The sequence below is a fragment of the Bombus impatiens genome, unplaced genomic scaffold (assembly GCF_000188095.3).
Source record: "Bombus impatiens unplaced genomic scaffold, BIMP_2.2 scf_0142, whole genome shotgun sequence".
NCBI classification, from domain to species: Eukaryota; Metazoa; Arthropoda; class Insecta; order Hymenoptera; family Apidae; genus Bombus; species Bombus impatiens.
The window spans coordinates 2,104,812-2,123,109 of NT_176561.1; the positions used below are offsets into that span (position 1 = coordinate 2,104,812).

Below are 18,298 nucleotides of genomic sequence, written 5' to 3' on the forward strand. Positions count from 1 at the left end.
CCCGCCTTTTTCATCGAGGAACAGTTATTCTCGAAGATGTAGACTTCTTCCTATACGAACGAGTCATATCTCTAGGTTCAATAAATCACGACGTATTACGTAGAGCTTGCAGGCTCGCATTTCACGACCGTTTTCTTCTTAGTCTACGTCCCAAATATATCGGTGCCATCCTGATTTTTTGAAAAGCTGGTTACGCCTGTGCGATGACGCTTGTCTAGGGGTACCGACTCATTTCATCGTTTTGAAAACGAACGCCTAGTGCTAAGTTTTGTGTTGTACAGCTTTGCGCCTAGTCTATGTACCATAATGTTACTTGCGCGTAAAAGCAAGGAAAAGAAGACAACAGAAAGGGAAGAGAAAAAATGTATTTCCCTAACCCTTTATCGACCTGATCCCTTTTTGCCAAACTTCACATTCGATCCTTGAATATTTGTATATATCCGTATGCACGTCTCTCGATGAATCCCTTGATGCAGGACACGTTCCCCTCGACGAGGTTCGCGAGTGTTCCCGTTTATCGTTGATCGTTTGTTGTACTATATCGCTAAGTTGTACTATAAACACACAGTTTCCAGATTAACTAACTATCGTTAAGTAAGTTAAGCGACGCGAGGCTTTAGGATAACGTTACAGGTTCACCATATACTTTAGCTCGTTCGAGAGGACGAACCTCGTCAAGGGTAACGAACCTTTATCGTATTCCTTTTCTCGATCAACGTCGATCATGTGCAGTGTCCTGACAAAGTCAAAATTGAATGCGCCTTCGGATCTTCGTGGCTTAAGGACACTCTCGATCGACGTGTTAATGATCGATGTTCGTTCAGACGCGGTTGATGTTGGAGGATAATCGTTCGAGATCGATCGAACTCCCGAGATCTGTTTTCAGAACACTTTCGTTAGTCCTTTCGCTACCAAAAAAACCCGCTCCGGTGATTCGTTTGTTCGAAGATCCGTTACTTAACGAATATAATTAGTACCTCTATGTGTCTTTTGAAATTTGTACCGTGCCATCGATTCAAGCTTCTTCCGAATTATTCCTCATCCGGATGATAAACGTAGCGAAAGGGTTGAGAGACTTGGATATTTTTCGCTCGCGAGTCCGATCGAGACGAGACTCCTTTCACAGTTGATTAAGAGGATAAGAGAAAACTAAGTGAACACAAAATATGTCGCGCTCGAACGAAGAGAGTCGCACGTCGCCATAAAACGCTGCCTGCCCAGCAGCCCTTAAATGCCGACAATCAAGGCTAGTGCAACTAATCAAACGATAATAAATAGAAACGGAGAGGATGAAGAAATTACCTAATAATAATTAATGAATTCTTAGATGAGTGATCGATGTGGTTCGTCCGCGTCAGGCTGCGTGGCTGAGGGCCTCGACGAGATACAAAGAAAGAAATTAGGAAACCACAGGAAGAGAAAAACTTGTTAGAAATATGTCCAACGTATGAAAAGAATTCTCGTCGAGGAGATCCACATTTGCGCGTGGACGGATAAGTAGACGTGGCAAATCGATTAGATTGAAATTACGTGCTTGATGTCGATCGTAGAGAGTACAAAAGGTGTAACAGCGCCTGGCTAAGGAATTGCCTCACCAATTATTCACCTGAACGTCTACCCTCGAATCCACGAACGTTTCTTCCACGGCCCGAAAAAATATATTCGAATCAACGTAGCCTCAATATTTTTTCCAGGAAGGATACTAAATAAAATATAACGGCGCCATTTGACGCGGAGATCATCCTGCATTCGTGAGAACGAGAAGAAACGTCGCAATTCCTTAGAAAATGTTTCGCTGGATCCTTTCTAAACGGATTGCGCGACAAGGACAGACGCATTATTGTTAGATCATGTTGTAAAAGATTCATTTTTCTTTTTCTGTTTTTTGTTCGTTTTCGTGAGCAACTTTTCTCGCGTATGAATTCGAGAGAAAGGGTTAGTAAAACTCGAGAAACACGAAGGGAGAAGCGTGAACGCGAATATAAAAGAGAGATAGAATGTGAGGTAGTGAGAATGAATGAGAGTGTGAGCGTGCAATCGCAATCAATTATTAACTTATAATTAAATGGCAAAAAAAAGTGCGGCGAACTTTAACTGTAGGCATATAGATAATCGGTCTCACGAACTCGGCAGGCACGCAAGCAGTAAAAAAAAAAGAAAAGAAAGAAACAATGGCAAATAACAATTATAAACAGCGATAAGAAGAAAGGAGAACAAGAGGGAATTGCAAGCATGCGAATTACGTGAAATTAAATCGCAAGAAAATTAAATAAATAAATAAATGAAACCTTGGTAGCAGCGCATAAGGGTATCTATAAGCTTTTGGTAACGTATTATCGCCGCTAGGCTAAAGAGAATTAATTAAAAATAAAAAAAAAGAAAATATATATATATTATACAATAAAGAGAAAAAAAAAAGTAAAATGCGACACACAAAGAAAGAGAAGACACATACGCAGGACATGCAGATTGCAATTGACGCGGAAACTCGAGTTTAATATATCGGGCCCGTGCGAACACTCGGACGAATTTATGCGAACAATGTCGACGAATGTATTCGCCTGTCCGACCACGCGAAATCGCTCGTCGACGTGCAACTATTTCGAGATGACGATAGAAAATTATACAAGAATAAAGAGAAGAAGAAGAAAAAAAAGGAAGAAGAAGAAAGAAGAAGAGAAAGAAATAAAAAAAATGAAAAAGAAATCGCGAGCGTTTGTATCATCCGTAATGGGAGAACAAAAATTTACTGATAATAATAATAAGGAGACTATTTGAAATTAATTTGGATAATCTGTGATACTCAGATTGACGATTATTATTCGGATTAGACGGTATTTCACGCGTTTTTAACGTCATCGGATAACACTCGAACATCGAGGTATTAATAGATAAGGTATCGATAAACGAAATTGTTCGAGTAACGCATGCTCCGAACTAAGTCCAAGCTTCTCCACGAGAATCGATGTACACTTAATAAATAGTAAACGATATTCAAAGCCTTCAGGGTTCTTGAACGACAAGGTATTGTTATCGAATTGTTATCTATCTAAATATATTAGAATTTCTAGCTGTTGAAAGTACTATTTCTTACTTATACTCTTTAATGTTTCATTGTGAGACTGTTCGTTAAACTACTCTAACACGTCGATATTTAAATATTCGATGTCAGGGTTAAAATACAATTTTCACTACTATATTCGACGATCGAATTTGATTCAAAATTTATTCACACTTTTTCTAATAATTCGATCTCACATCAAAGGAAATAATCAATCGTATCGATGTTCATATCGTCGAGAGCTTGGACTTGATTTCCGGAAGTGGCCTACTCGTCACGACGTTTTATGTATATCAGACTCCTCGATGTGAATCGCATCAGGCGAGCCAACTCGAAACGACGTCTGAATGATCAAAGATTCGGTTTAATCGATCAACATACTCGGAAGCGTTGAGTCGAATATTGGCCAGCGACTCGTTGAATTCAATCGTGCTTCGCGAGTGTGGCCAACGCGCTCGGACAATTGTTTTTTATAATAATAATAATTCGCTCGGATCATCAAGCGAGCGACTATGCGAGAGTGCCGTGAATTATCGTTATCGAGAGACAGGGAGGCGTTCTCGATAGTTTCTCGTGGGAAACGAGGGCACGCGGATTGTTTCCACTCGGTTTTTTACGATATTCGCACGGACCTGGAGACCGAACATCCACGAAATCGGCCACGCCAAACAATCGATCGTTTTCAATCGGTTTCAACGAAGTATCCCATAAGTGAAACGCAAACTATTGTGATAGCACGTTGGATGATCGAAAATGTCGTGTCTTTGATTTCATTTTCTAATATTCAATTATACATCTATATTAGGATATTCCATGTGTTATCTGTTATTTTTCGAAGCTATTTTTTCTGGCAATTTCTAAATTCCTCGCTCGATGAGTTGTTAAAATATTCACACAAAATATTTGATTATTGCTTTGGGAATTTCGAATAGATCAAAGTTTTTAGTTTCATAGCATTTCGTAATGGTCAAAATAAATGAATATTTTCCCTTACTACATACGTTTATTTTCCAGATTTTTAATATGACCACATATTACAAACAGAGTTGTATATTCGTACGTTTTATTTTTCTAGTAATCAAATATGTTTCATAATGTGATTCAACGTGTTAAAGATTAATTTTCAATACCTGCAAAGAATATTTCCTACCTTAAAGAATAAAGTTTCGTTTGTAACCACTGTTGTAAAATCAATTTTCAAGGAGGCTTCCTGTAATCGTTTAAAGACGCCGATTTCGCGGATATCGTTATAATTCCACGTAACACCCACGAGATAATCATGTTACTAAGACTCTGCGTTTTTTAATATCAGCGAGACTCGGCCCTGACCACGGGCGATCAAAAGTGTTTTCAATAAACTGTTACATTACCTGAAATCTTGTTGTTTTCTTTCGTTCCATCGAATCTGAAACATACACAACTTCCGGTTATCGTATATCATAAATAACGACTATTCGCTTTTGTTTTTTAATTAACATCATAGTTCTGGAAGGAATGTATACCAAAATAATACCGAAAAGATTTTAGGATAATATTTTCAGGGTATTTTATACAGACGAAGCTTTTCGAGAATTAAAATTATGTCTCTACGACGACCCCGCAAGAAGACTACACGTAAATGGCTGAGTGTTCAAGGAAATAAAAAACGGGAGCTTCATCCATCGTTTGGTAATCATAGGTAAATTATTTGATTGAATTATCAGAAAAGAGAATATCTTATTAAATGTTACCGATGGTTATCGATTATTAAAATGAAAGACTTTCGAGACGAATATTTCATAATTTTGTTACATTAAGGTTATGCGATCATATTTATGCGACGAGATCGAAGAGTCAACGAAATACAATCACAGTACCAGACTCGAATGAATCATTGGTTATTTCGAAACAATCATCGGATAGCAGTATTATTTATTTGGGAACGTTTCGAAACGTTCCCGAATTAATAAATTTAGAAGACAGCAATGACGATTATCGGGAGCAAGTAGCAAAACCGGACGAAATCCAATCTCCAAGCTTCGTGGTAACATTATATTTCTCATGGCTTTATATAGCAGACGATATGTTAAGTATAAATTGATGAATAGAAAAACAAATCTTGTTACAGACACAGTGCAACAAAATTGAAAATCCAACAGACTAATCGTCCATTTAAGAGGTATTTTTGTTTTCAAGTATTATTAATGGTACGATTTCTCTTCCATAAAATTAAGATATAAAATATTCGGCTGATCGAAAAGTTCAATGTTTTAAAATTTCGATTGTACGACTTACACGGGAGGACAAATGGCAAAGAGAAAAATACCGTAGAAATTTCTTTTCGTAATTACAATGTGAATTCGATGAAACTCAATAATGTAAATTGACTAAACAGAAACGACGATTGAATCGTTGCATTATCATTTTCATCCTGAGTAGGTTAACAGAAATTTCAGTAAAAGCAATTAATTTTTTCTTTTCAAAGAACAAAAATTGCAAAACTTCTCGATCAATCTAATCGATCTACAATTTGCACGTACATTTTTAATTATGAGTCATCCTGTATCATTCAGCAATGTTAAATATAATCGTTGCCTTTGATCTTGCAAGGTAAATAGGTGGCTGCTAGAAATCTTCCCGAGGAGGAATACACATTCTCTATCTCCGCTTTACCAGTTCGCATAATTTCAAGTTCTTTCCTAAACGCGTCGGTCATATAAGGCCTGCCTTCGAGAGCCATCAGTCTCGAGAAATCGAATTCCGTGAGGGGAACGGTATTCACTCCCAGAGCGAGCAATTCCGATGGATGTATTCCTAGCCAGCGTACCTTCGAACAGGCCAAGCATTTCCTCTCTCTGGATAACGCAGCCGAGCCAAAACTAATTCAGAAAAACGTGAAAGAAATTTTATCGTGCGATCTCTGTGCATTTTCAATCTTCTTCAACTTCTATTGGAAATATTTTCTCTTTTTCCGCGGTTGTGTAAGAAATTTGATAAACGTTTAATAAATGACCTTATATACATGTTTCATTATTTTCTTTCTTGAGTATTTGTTAGTAAAAAATATCAGTTTATTTTAAAATAAAAATTTCTAAATTTGATCGTCTTTCTCAATTTTATTTCCCTCCTTTTATTTAGAAGTTTCTTTGAACTTTACAGTTTTAAAACTTTACAATTTTGAAACTTTACAATTTTCATCATATCATCTGATCATTGATTTACCGATAAACACACATGATGTCCACACCGAAAGGGTCTGCATCCACGATTATATAAACCGGAAGTTCCAATTTCTCGGACAGCAGTTTAACCAGCATTCTTGTAGTCACGTCCGGATACCCTTTTCCCGTGACTAGAATGCAGCTCAACGAAGAGGTACAATCATCCTTTAACAATTTTTGAAAGACAGCATCTTTCTCGACAATCAACACCATTTTGGCCCTGGTGCGAACGGAAATTACCTCTGATATATTGTGCGGAATAAGGACACCTCCGGGCACCGTGCAATCGATAATACGATTGTTAGTTAGAGTGAACGTCAATTCACCAGCTACTAATCCCTTTGATGTTGGCAACAAATCTAGATAATTAATATTTCGTACAAAATACAATAATGTAATAATAATGTAATATACAATAATCACGCAAAAATTAATTTCTGATAGATTTCTAGTAATTTCTGCTTTATTATCGATTGCTACTCGCAAACAAATTATTTTTAAACTTTCACAGATTTTTAATAATTTTTCTATTCTTATTGTTCAAAGATTGACGTAATTAAATAGAATAAGAAATATAATAATTATTAAATCCCTTGAAATTGGATTAAATTCATTAAACACTTACTGAGCTCCCATGGCGAACAGTTTAGTAAATTAGCCACATGATTCACAGCCTGATCCAGATACCACTGTTCTGGAACTAAATTCAACGTTTTATCGTTTTTCAGGTCGTAATAAAGAGATCGTCTTGTAATGGTCGAGTTTATAATTAGCAAACGATGCGCAGCAGCCATCACGGTCATCGTTAAAGCAAACTTGTCTTTGCCTCTTTTAGTAGCAAAGTTGATCACCGTTCTTATTTCATTTCTTTCGATTTCTTCGGAATTCTGATCAGGTTCTTCGTGAAATTCCGACTCGAGATCATTGTCTTCGGCAGTATGCGTGTCTACCGTAGCATAATTCCGTGCTGATGAGTATGAAATTTGTGGTAATCGACCCGAACATATCTGTTGGATTATAGATGAAGTAATGTTCTCGATACGGGCTACTAATTGCTTCCTAAATATCGTAAAAATGACTTTGTATTTTCTCGTTTTAGGCTTTTCTAAATTTTAAATTGATTAATAAAAAATATTGAAAATATCGATCCAACCACATTCGACATTCACCTCGATTCTGCATTATCTACCACGGGTATATCGATTTTCTTTTCCTCCGCGTCTTGTGGTTGACTGTCGGTAATTCTGAATCCCATTTTCACGTTTCTATTTATTTTTGACATTTTCCCTACAATAAATAATTTAATATATAGAAAATGTTATATTTCAGTTACACATAATTTTATCCTTACGAAGAATTTCATTGATTATTTTTAATCGATCGAGTTGTTCAAGATAGGCACATATAAAGAAATATTTAAATATCTCGACAAAATAGACACATCTTATATACCTTTCACAGATGATACTTAATATTATTTTACAGAATATTTTATAAATTTATCGTTTACGCTTCTGAGCAATATTAAAGCGTTCCGTTTAATCAATTTCCTCGTCCATAGATGGCACGAGGAAGGATTGCATTACACTCGGTGGTTCTATCCCCCTACGCTTCTTTATCAACGTTATTAAAATACAACTTACCCTGATCCAAAATTCTAAGCAATTTCCCAAACTTTCGAAACCCGTACGATCTTTCTTCGCGCTATATACATACGCATAAGTAAATATACGTTTTATAAAAATATATGAAAATATATATTTTCAAAGTACAAATACCACATTAATTCGATGTATTCGCTAAAAGTACAAAATTAATATTCCACCAAATTTATTATACAATTCATTCGTTAACGCAATCTTATTACTTCAAAAATTGATTAGCTTCCTGATAAACCACTCATAATACAAACTGACGAATTGAATCGATCGCTTTGGAGTCTTAATTGTAGTTCTAGTTTGTTAATATTAGAATATCCTTGATTTTCTCCTGTTCGCTACGGACAACTCGATATTATAAAGTAAATCTTGAATGTTGCATTTTGGACGCGTGCCAAAAAAATTGCCAGCTTCTTTCCGGAAACATGCGAAAAAAAGGAAGCGGAAGGGAACGAGAGAAAAGTCAAGAGGCGGCGCCAATTCGGAGTCGACTTTTCCAACAACTGAGACGAGTTTCGGCGCGAGCTTAGAAGGCAACGGGGCCAGATAAAAATCTACCACCTATCCGAACGTAACATTCTCACAGCAATAAACATATTAAATTGTTGCAGGACGGAAAAAGTATTGATCCGAGGTACGTAGTCGAGATTGTCCAACGATCGACAACGATTTTCCTGGTTGGGGAACGACGGTCGTATCGAGTAGCGAATCTCAAGAGAGCCGGACACCCCGCTGTGCATTTGTGAGCGGCGACCATTGAACGTCGCGCTACCGAGTGCACTAAAGACACTTCAGGACCTCATTCGACAGTAGAAAACAGTGACCGTGCCTGCAAAACGCTCAATTGTAACGAAATTCGGCGACCAGTCTCAGCACTGAGTCGCGTTTGATCGATTTTGATAAAGAAATATTTGAACCGAAAAGATGAAAACACAAGTTATACTATTGATTTTTAAAAGTAGGATGAATAGTTAAAATCTGTGGTTTCCGAAGCAATCAATCGTAGGCAAAGTGTGGATCTTTCAGGATCAGATTTGGAAATTTCCATGCGTTTTCATATGTTTCTAAATAGAAATAAACAAGGAGATGATTTTAGATAGAGATTTGTTAATCACATGCAATTCCTTCAGGATATCATATACGAAGATTACAGGAAAGAGACAAGATAAGTACATTTTTATTGATTTTTTTATTTCAATACTACTTTGTGATCAAACAACAAAATTTTATTATAACGTAATAGAAAAATATGTTCACTTATAGAGGGCTAATTATATCGAATTTTGGGCATTACTTCGTATATTTACATGCGTAAGAGATTCTTCAAAAGAAAGTTAGCTAAGTACGAAACACGTTAGATCACACTTCCTGTATAAGTATCCGCAGATGGACCGTAAATTTCCTTCAATAGAGGTTAGCCAAAGCAAAGACACCCGAAGGGACAATGAATACTAACGAGCGGCCACAGGCATTTGCGACGCGTGCCAAAACAGCTTAGGGTCACTGAAACTGCCCCATCTCAATGATCTCTCCCGTTCTCTTCCCTACGAATATCAAATTTATCCGACATTCGCATAATATCGCAAAAAAATACCATACATTACCCTAACAAGTAGCTGTATATTGCTATATTAATTATATTATATGCTGTATAATGCTGCATACTTAATTATATGCTGTATATTGCTGTTCCCTATTATTACTTTTACTTACAATTGACAGTATCCAGATTCCCCGCAGCACTTACTTATCGAAATTAAACGACCGAAGGAGAAATATTTTTCAATTCTTGATCATTACAAGCCTCGAGCCTCCGATAAGCTACAATTTATCGAGTAAATCTTGTTCGAACGAATTTCGTTGTGTCAAATGGACGAAGCCGTGTCTCCTGCGAGCGTTCATCTCGATGATTGCATACATTGCGGTCGCTCGAGGCTGTCGAATCGCTTTCCATTCTTCACCGATGTAGCGTGCTCATTCGCGCAAACGGGTAGAAGTAGTAGATACTTCGTCTTGAAGACCCGCGCCAAGCCTCTTTACCGTGCATAAAGGGATTATTCACGACAAAATAATACATGAACGCCGCTCGGTTTCGCATTAAAGACACTTCAAGGCTGTTCTTCTATACCAAAGGGGGATAGTGTTACATTGTGCAACGAGTGTGTTCGAGAAACACCCCTGAGAATGCGCTCTCCAGCCCTCAAATGGCCCGTATATGGCCGCGTCCTCCTCAAAATATCGGTTGGAGCCACTGAACATCATGAAAATATGCCTAATCTTTTGCGCTCACGTGTGTCAATCTCGTGAAACCTTCGAAAAATCGAAAATAATCCCCCAGCCAGAATCATGCTTTCTTCCTAGGATTTGCTCTTACATGGGAAAATACGAATCCGTGAATCTTTTACATGTCATATGTAGGCATTTGGAATTTTCAGTCGGTGAATTCGTAGAACTCGATCCGAATTTAGACTATTTCCGATAGAGAAGGTGCGAATCTGTAACACGAACCGGAGGTTATTTTTCCTAAACCGAATATCTTTCGACTGAATAATCGCGTGTAAGCCCTGAGACCGAGGTAATCCCTTCGTGTTTAGGCCGATTTCACTGACCAGAATCGAAAACTTGTTCCCGTATTGAAACGTCAAATGCTCGCATGATCGAGTGACAAGAATGACACGGTACCTGTTCGATTTGTTCGACAACAGTGATTTGTCAAATCCATTATATTATATATTCGCATGCAAGTGTACACAGACGACGTATAACGTGACAGACAGAACAAAATTTTTTTTTAGATTTCGACAAAAAGAAGATGGAAAGAATGCGACGAGTTGTGGACAAACACATTTCAAGGAACAGCTCGAGATATATTGCCTGTCATAAATTTCACGCTGACTGAACGGATACTTTATATTAAATGGGATAAATGAATTATTACGATGTATGTAAGATGAAATAAAAAAATATATGAGTACAGCTAGTTAGTTACAAGGTATGATGAAAAATAATATTTTAGCGGTGGACTCGAATAAGAATTATTATAAGATTAATTTATCATCGACCGAACAAATCAATTATATTATAATCTTTTATATCGGACAACTTGATTAAGGATCATTGTGTACACAAGATTAGTCAAGATAACGTATCGTCGGTACATCAAACGAATTGTCCGAATGCGTCTGTAAAAATAAAACTATAGTTTCTTACAAGATATCATGAAAGAAACTTTTATCGAAGATCTCGAGCGAAATTTATCGTAGTTTCAAAACCAATCCATCGGTGATTCCCTGAGAGTTTTCCCCGGTTTTCGGTAGAGGGGTGGAAACCGCAGAGAACAATAAAGCCAGAGGAATATTTCAACGATTCCGGGTGTTGAAAAACTCGGTCAAACAACACGGAATATCGATAAATCGGCAATCCATCTTTTGTAAGAAGCTGTAACAGTCGGCGACACGGAGAGAGTTCTGTTCAGATCGAATCTACGTCACCTCGCTTAGGAGCAGCTCCTCGTGCTGTTAAAGTGGAACAGATAGCATCGAATTTGTCCAAACAGTGGGGGTTGCAGTCAAAGACGCAGGGGTTGCTTAACGTACGAACAAGAAGTAAAAGAACGCGGATAAGCAGTTCCTAGGAAGAAAAGGTACGTTCCATAGGGTTTTATTGTCGAGAATGTTGTTCGTTGACGCGAGGAAATTGATCATGAGTTTGTAACAGAACGAATTTCATTGATGGAAGCCATCTGAGCTAATAATAATTTATGATCTTCAACTTGTATGACCGATGGGAAAAAATTTACGTACATTACAGGCTATAAATACAATAGAACCTTCGCTATATGAATTAACTGACGGATATAACCGTTTAAATAAGAAAATTGTAGACATAATAATACAACAAGCGAATTTCAATAAATTATAGAATTGAGGATAAATTAATGAAATATCAAGAGGAAATTGTAAGAGAAAGGCTCCTATTGAACGAAACTAGACTTTTCGACTCTTTCTATCTACGAATACCCTAATTTTTTCGACACACACCCCAGATGGGTTGTTGAACAAAAATTCCAAGTGTACTTGCAGCGGATACTCGAGCGCAGTTTTGGGGAGTCGAGCAAAGTTATTGTAGCGGTCTGTATATTCGCATACTGGGAGGAAAGTGTGTTAAAGAGCACTTGACATCATTCGTAAGCTTGGGAAAGTCGATCGTTCTAAACGGTGAAATTCTCACCATAAACTTCCACTCTTTAAAATATCGAATAATGTGTTGCTCGATAAAAATCGGCCGAGGCAACGTGCAGCGTATGATTCGTTGTTCCAAAAAAAAAAAAAATTCCGCAAATAGACAGGTAACGCGTAAGCACATATACACGGTTCTTTGCCGAAGGTTCATGCATCGTTCAATGAAAGCGCAATAAAGGAAGCCCGGTTTGGGCATTTGCACCCGATAAACCTGGATGCGTTATACGAATAATTCACGGCAATTTGATTCATCTTTCGAGCATAATCACTTAACGACCAGTTTGCGGCTCCCTTTAAGTCCAAGAATCCTTAATAACAGACCAGCGCGCCTCTCTCCTTCTCTCTTAACACGGTCCGGGATTAAGACCTCCAGCTAGCAGAAAACGAGCAGCTCTCGTTGCACGTCAAATATTTTCTCAAGGATCTCCGTGCAAAGCGGAAAAACGAGAGAAAGGAAACGCGGCGAACAGGATGAAAGAAAATATCGAAAGATCGGATGACACGAAACAGAGAAAGGGAAAATGAGCGGGGCAGGATGAGGAGGGAAAAGAGGAGAAAAAGCGGACAAGCAGGCTGAGTTCGTCGACACGAGTGCTTCAGGCAGATTCGGTAGCTATTATAATAAAGTCCGTAGAAACTGTCGCCTCGATAGTAACGCGGTCGCCACCTTCGGACGCATCCTGATCCAAAGAGGATCGATCGTCTGATTAAAGTCATGGAGGGAAGGAACGCTGGCCGCGGGCGTGCCCGGTTTCTTAAGTGTAGGTCAGTTATACCAGACCGACTGGTCCGATCGGCTGCCAATTAAATGGAAACTGGCAACCTGTTATTTCCCGACACGCTTCTGATCTGTACGAAGAGAAGGTCGACGTCGTTTTCGCCTGCTCGCTTCGTACACCGCTTTTTATACCCGACCATCGCATCGAGCTTAAACTTCGATAGAGATCTCAACGAGCACGCGGTATCTTTGACATGGCGCGTCGGATTCCGCGTCTTTGCCACGCGCAGACGCTTGCTGATCCAACATTACCCACGAATCACCTCGACTTTTCGCCATCTGACCACCTAGTGTTCACACGTTTTCAACGCTTTCATCGCGCAGTAAAGCAAAGAATTTATTATTATATTATTTTGTTCGTATTTTTATATTTACTTACACTTACGTTTAAATGTCTCCGAGCAACTTCAATTTGTATTAAAAATAGACACGTATTTTGATAAAATTTTTATATGTTGTTATATAACTATTGAGAGTTGCTCGCGATGAAATATTCAAGTATTAAATTATTGAGAAATAGATAACTACTACAAAACAACTGTTTTTATAAGCTATCATAATTAATTTTCTGGTTTCTTGTTCGAATAAGAATCTATCGAATTGATGAAATATATACGGATAAGTCTTCGAACGAATCGACCGACAGTTTAATAGCATGATCAATTTCTTGCGGATCTTTGTTCATGGTGACAAGTACCATAAATCTGCGAATCGGTTCTGACTGAAGACGGTCGACAAATTAAAGGTATACGCAAAAAAGGAATTCACTTGAAAATTTTATGATCAGTAACAAAAACAGTAGAATCGAAGTCCTTGGATGCGGTCGTCCGTTTATGTTGCAATGCTTTTTTAAATTGCTCGATTCGTCGGCGACGATCACCGAGATAAAGTGGCGCGCTTATAAAATATCTTCGTGAATTATTTACAACGACATTGCCACGTGACACTGAATTGTGCGAATCTGATCTTAGTCCGGATGTTCAAGCTGGCAAAAAAAAATTTCTAACCTTTTTATAACTTCTTCGCCGACATTCGAACGTTTTATATTTCATAGTTCTTAAATAAATTTTTGTTGACTAATTTTCTCCAGATTTTCTTCGTGGTATTTGCATGATAGTTCCTTATTTCTATTTTATCAAGGATTTAATTGCAACGAGGGAATCGTCGATAGAAACTAGTAAAATTTGAATTCCTCGTACAACCCGAAAATTATGCGATTCTCATAAAACACGATTTCGATGAATTACTAGTCTTCGTAAATCACGGAAATGTAAATTTTTCAAGGTATTGCATAAGATTTTCAACAAATTAAATCGCGGATGAGAAGAAAAAATCAAATGAAGACAAATGGAGAAAATTCGAGGTCGTTCGCTGTCCTTGGGCTAGGTGTATTGTCCAGTTGGTAACGGGAGAGCCGGACTCGAAAAATTTGTTCGACGTGTGTCGCGTGACAGCGGTTTGCAGCTGCTAGATTTTTTCCGCGAATTTTTCGCGATTCCGAGGCCCGAGGCGAGCAGATGCGTCCTCGACGCGAGATGCACCATTCCTCTCGCGTACTCTTTCTTCGTATTCCCTCTGTACTCCGTATTCTGCTCAGTCGAATTAAATCGCTGCCTTCCGATCGACAGATTGCGACCCCTCAGCCACGATATTTCATCGGGGCGACCTTTCACCCCGTGGGCCAGTTTGCGCGCGATTATCCTGGCACCATAATTTTTACACCTTCGCACTCGTTTCGTCCTCCTCGGTTCTGGCAAATTCGTCGACTCGCAGTAATATGTACGCGGCGAATAATCGTTCGAGGTCTTGGTTGCCAATAATTATTAACATTACGAGACATTTATTTGGGAATTTTTATAGCAATTTTTATTCCACATTTGGAGATAACGAAGGATAGAAATTACACGCTTTCGCTGCTCCAGGTAATTTTACATAAAGTTTGGCGAACGCTGGAATTATTTGTATCTCGGAAGGATTAACTTCAAAATTATAAAAATAATTAAAATAATCAATCCGTAATTTTTCATACGAATTTTATAGATTTTCAAAAGTGTATTTTTAAGTGTTTGAATGATTTTCTGTAAAGTATATGGATAACAGCTTCCACAGAAATTTTATACAGTGATAATGTACTTTGGGGGATTTGATTATTTTTTTTACAATTTTGCCATTTCCCTTACATTGTATACCTCTTATTTTGATTTCTTTGGTACAGATGTAATACTTTACTCATCGATACTTCTAGAACCTCTTAATAAATGATATAAAAAAATGGAAGATTTCAGAGGATCAAAGTCCTAGTAAAATGTTTGCTCGTTTAGAGGCACGTAAAGGGAGAAACAGAGATTAGGCTCTACTTAGCGACAGATAGTTTGGGGTTGCAATAATTAAGTGTCGAAGAGAACCCTTGATCGTTAAGGACGGTCTTTATCGTGACTTAAGAGGGGATTAACCGTGAAGAATGAAAAGCTATTGGCTGACCCTGAGGATCATCGGTTGTTCGATAAGAGGTGAACGGTCGCTGATAAACTTGCAAGACTTTCGGTTGCCCTTCGCGACATTACTATAATGAAACCTCAGAATCTTCGCGTGTTACAAATGCATTAAATAAGAAAGAAACCATCCAAGGACGTACACATGGTCACTTAATCATCAGATTCTACAATATGATTGCTCAATTCACAGCCTCGATGCAAGTATACTTATACGGTTCCACTATGAAACAAGTCAATTTGTAGCAGATGGACATGAACGTTTGCAGCTTACCTTGTTTGCTACATTTTGTCTACAGAAACGCAGAATGTTCCCAACAATTCTCTACTATATCTTTTTGTAGTGTTACATTCTATATATTATGCTTCAACAATAAATTTAACTATACACATTAATTACAAATATTAAATATCGTTACTTTTAGTGCCTCATTTATATAATGGAATAAAATTATTCAATCTCGGGCAAACAGTATAAACGGTCACCAAGCATCCCTCGACTGTTCTACAACCAGAACCTACGCTGAAAAGAAATCGAATCGCATCCGTAGGACTGCAACTCAATATAAATCAGTTCAACGAGTGTCTGTCAAATCGTGGAGGCGTGATCCTTTCTGTTTGTTGGTTTTTCAAGAGCATTCTACGGGACTTATTGTTCGTAAACATATGTTCCTGTGGGCGTGCAGGAAGAGTGGTTTCCTCGCGGAAGACAGAGAGAGAGAAAGTCGACAACGACGAAGGAAAATGGATGGACGAACAGCAGACAGTCTGGCATCACCTGGACGAGGAGCACGCGCCTTTCGCGCGCCTGCAACTCATGCAGAGAAGGACACGCGTGAATATCGATGCGCAACGACTGCATTGTATAATACACCGTCGATTGGTGATCGTTGCAATAATGCGATCGTGTAACATCGCCACGTAACCATGGTACAATGGTCTATACCCTATGCCCTATGGTTTCGCTACTTGCCATACGAGAAATCCTTTCGCAAGCAATGAAAATCCTTTTAGGGGAATCCGTTTGAATACCGAAGTCAGGGGCTAGATTTGCGGACAAAAGCTATTTTTCGAGAGTTGCGGCATTTCCGATCGCAATTAAGAATCAAGGGAACGATCTGCGGTTTGAGGGATCCGACCCGGTGACTGGGGCTTAGGTTTGGGTTTAGTCGTTGGTATTTTGATGAATTTTGGAATATGTGTTTGGTAGATTTACGTATATCCTTGTTCACAACATGTAGGATGTTTATTATATTAAATTCACAGAAAATGCAATAAGCTTGAGAAATGTACAAAATGAAATTAACGACCAGAAGCAATAAAACTTCTCGTAACAAGGTTTAATTTAAACTTCAATTACAACTTCAATTCACCGGATGGGATATTATTAAATGCAAATTATGCACAATATTTCAATATTAAGACATTTGACATGCTGTACAAAGCAATGAATAACTGACGTTAACTTGGATGGTCGCTAAAGAAATCACAAACCAAAGGTTAATAATATCAAAAACAAAGATGCGGTCATTATAAAACACTAGTTGTTGATATGAATTTAACTTGACGATTCTAAATTCACTGCCATTTGTAATAGAAATGAATACAGTAAATAGTATTCGAGAAATACTTGTAGGAAGTAACCGTCGACTGTCGATCGAGCGAGACGCGACAGTGCAGTTTCCGTGTGGTGGAAACCAAACTACGTTAATCCGATTTGAGCCACATTTATGCTCATTATCCGGTTCCTCGAGGAGTAAACGTAATGAAATATAACTCGCGTCTATCTGGGGGAAATGCCCTTTCCAGCGGCCAAAAAGATATCCAAATCGGTTGAATAGTTTCTGAGATTACCTCGGACACACACATATACCTCTGTACATTATAATAATAGTATAGATTATGTTGCAGCACATGGTGTTTTACCTTTGTCGTCGAAAAATAGGAAGGCGGGGATTTTCTGAAAATCGGAAACCTGCACGTTGACGCGTTATTCCGCAGTTAGAACCATCAACAAATTACGACAGAAAATAATCACGAGTTTCTTTTTTCCACTCATAACACAAGTTTCTCCTACTCTATCGTTTTCGACAAGTGTTTAACGAGCACGTGGCTCATGTCTCGCTGAGATATTCAATTGTGGATACTCGTGACCCCATAAAAAATCCAGGTGAAACAGCGCACAGATATTAAACTGACATTTAATTTTGCAGGGAACAATTAGACTTATGCTTGGTTTTTAAAAAACAAGTATTTCATTTTCCTCTTCTATTTTTCCTCGTTTCGTACGGTTCTTAATTATGAAAGTTATGTCCCAGGTATTGAATCATTCTGATCCGTTATAGTTAGGTATATATTTGATCCGGTAGTTATTATCTTTAACATTCATTTACATTTGACAACATTTCTTTAGAATGTTGCATTTTCATGTATTATAACAGAATACAGAAAAGAGGAGGCGGATTGTAATGGAATCCCGCGTAAGATGTGCAAAGAAACACGAACGACGAAAGAGAAGCAAAAGGATAGCATTAAATATGCGCCGGTTAGCCTTCGGAAAGTGCACAGGGTTTTTATGACATCCTTGACTATTTTTATCATACGAAACATAGCTCAGTATGCGTACGAGATCGTACATGAGGTTAATTAACCCTCAATAAAATTTTAATCCAAGGTGTTGCCAATCCGAGCGGTTGCGGATGGCATTCGATCACCTCATAATATATATTCGCCTGTAAAACTGACATCCAGCCAATTATCATCAATCGCGAAGGTGTAGAAATTACGTCGAGTGGAAGATCTCAGAGTAACCTCATTAACGGTTGTGCTTGAACTTTACGCATTCTCAGTCAAGGAAATTCTATTGTG

General features: G+C 38.1%; 2 protein-coding genes across 3 annotated transcripts; one reads left to right on the forward strand and one right to left on the reverse strand.

Annotated features, from left to right (window-relative positions):
• Positions 1–4,142: 4,142 nt before the first annotated feature.
• LOC100746293 (meiotic recombination protein W68) lies at positions 4,143–7,516 on the reverse strand. Its single transcript, XM_003487154.4, has 5 exons — positions 7,431–7,516; positions 6,887–7,320; positions 6,263–6,620; positions 5,581–5,919; positions 4,143–4,466 (listed from the first exon to the last, which is right to left on the reverse strand). The coding sequence occupies exons 1-4, from the start codon at positions 7,514–7,516 to the stop codon at positions 5,619–5,621; spliced, it is 1,179 nt and encodes a 392-aa protein (XP_003487202.4). The 3' UTR covers positions 4,143–4,466; positions 5,581–5,618.
• Positions 4,442–5,781, forward strand: LOC112212267. 2 transcript variants are annotated; one of them, XM_033319269.1, is made up of 4 exons: positions 4,442–4,739; positions 4,859–5,084; positions 5,169–5,247; positions 5,651–5,781. In XM_033319269.1, the coding sequence occupies exons 1-3, from the start codon at positions 4,642–4,644 to the stop codon at positions 5,202–5,204; spliced, it is 360 nt and encodes a 119-aa protein (XP_033175160.1). In that variant the 5' UTR covers positions 4,442–4,641; the 3' UTR covers positions 5,205–5,247; positions 5,651–5,781. The 2 variants fall into 2 exon arrangements, with proteins under 2 accessions (XP_033175160.1, XP_024221339.1); XM_024365571.2 differs by having other exon boundaries at positions 5,169–5,219; positions 5,651–5,777.
• Positions 7,517–18,298: the final 10,782 nt, after the last annotated feature.

Bases quoted from the DNA above. Each gene is read 5' to 3' on its own strand.
- LOC112212267 (XM_033319269.1), top strand. From the start codon at position 4,642: ATGTCTCTACGACGACCCCGCAAGAAGACTACACGTAAATGGCTGAGT. The intron at 4,740-4,858 runs GTAAATTATTTG...TGTTACATTAAG, and splicing joins CCATCGTTTGGTAATCATAG to GTTATGCGATCATATTTATG. The intron at 5,085-5,168 runs GTAACATTATAT...ATCTTGTTACAG, and splicing joins TCCAATCTCCAAGCTTCGTG to ACACAGTGCAACAAAATTGA.
- LOC100746293 (XM_003487154.4), bottom strand. From the start codon at position 7,516: ATGGGATTCAGAATTACCGACAGTCAACCACAAGACGCGGAGGAAAAG. The intron at 7,321-7,430 runs GTGAATGTCGAA...TACGATATTTAG, and splicing joins GTAGATAATGCAGAATCGAG to GAAGCAATTAGTAGCCCGTA. The intron at 5,920-6,262 runs GTAAATCAATGA...TTTCTGAATTAG, and splicing joins GACATCATGTGTGTTTATCG to TTTTGGCTCGGCTGCGTTAT.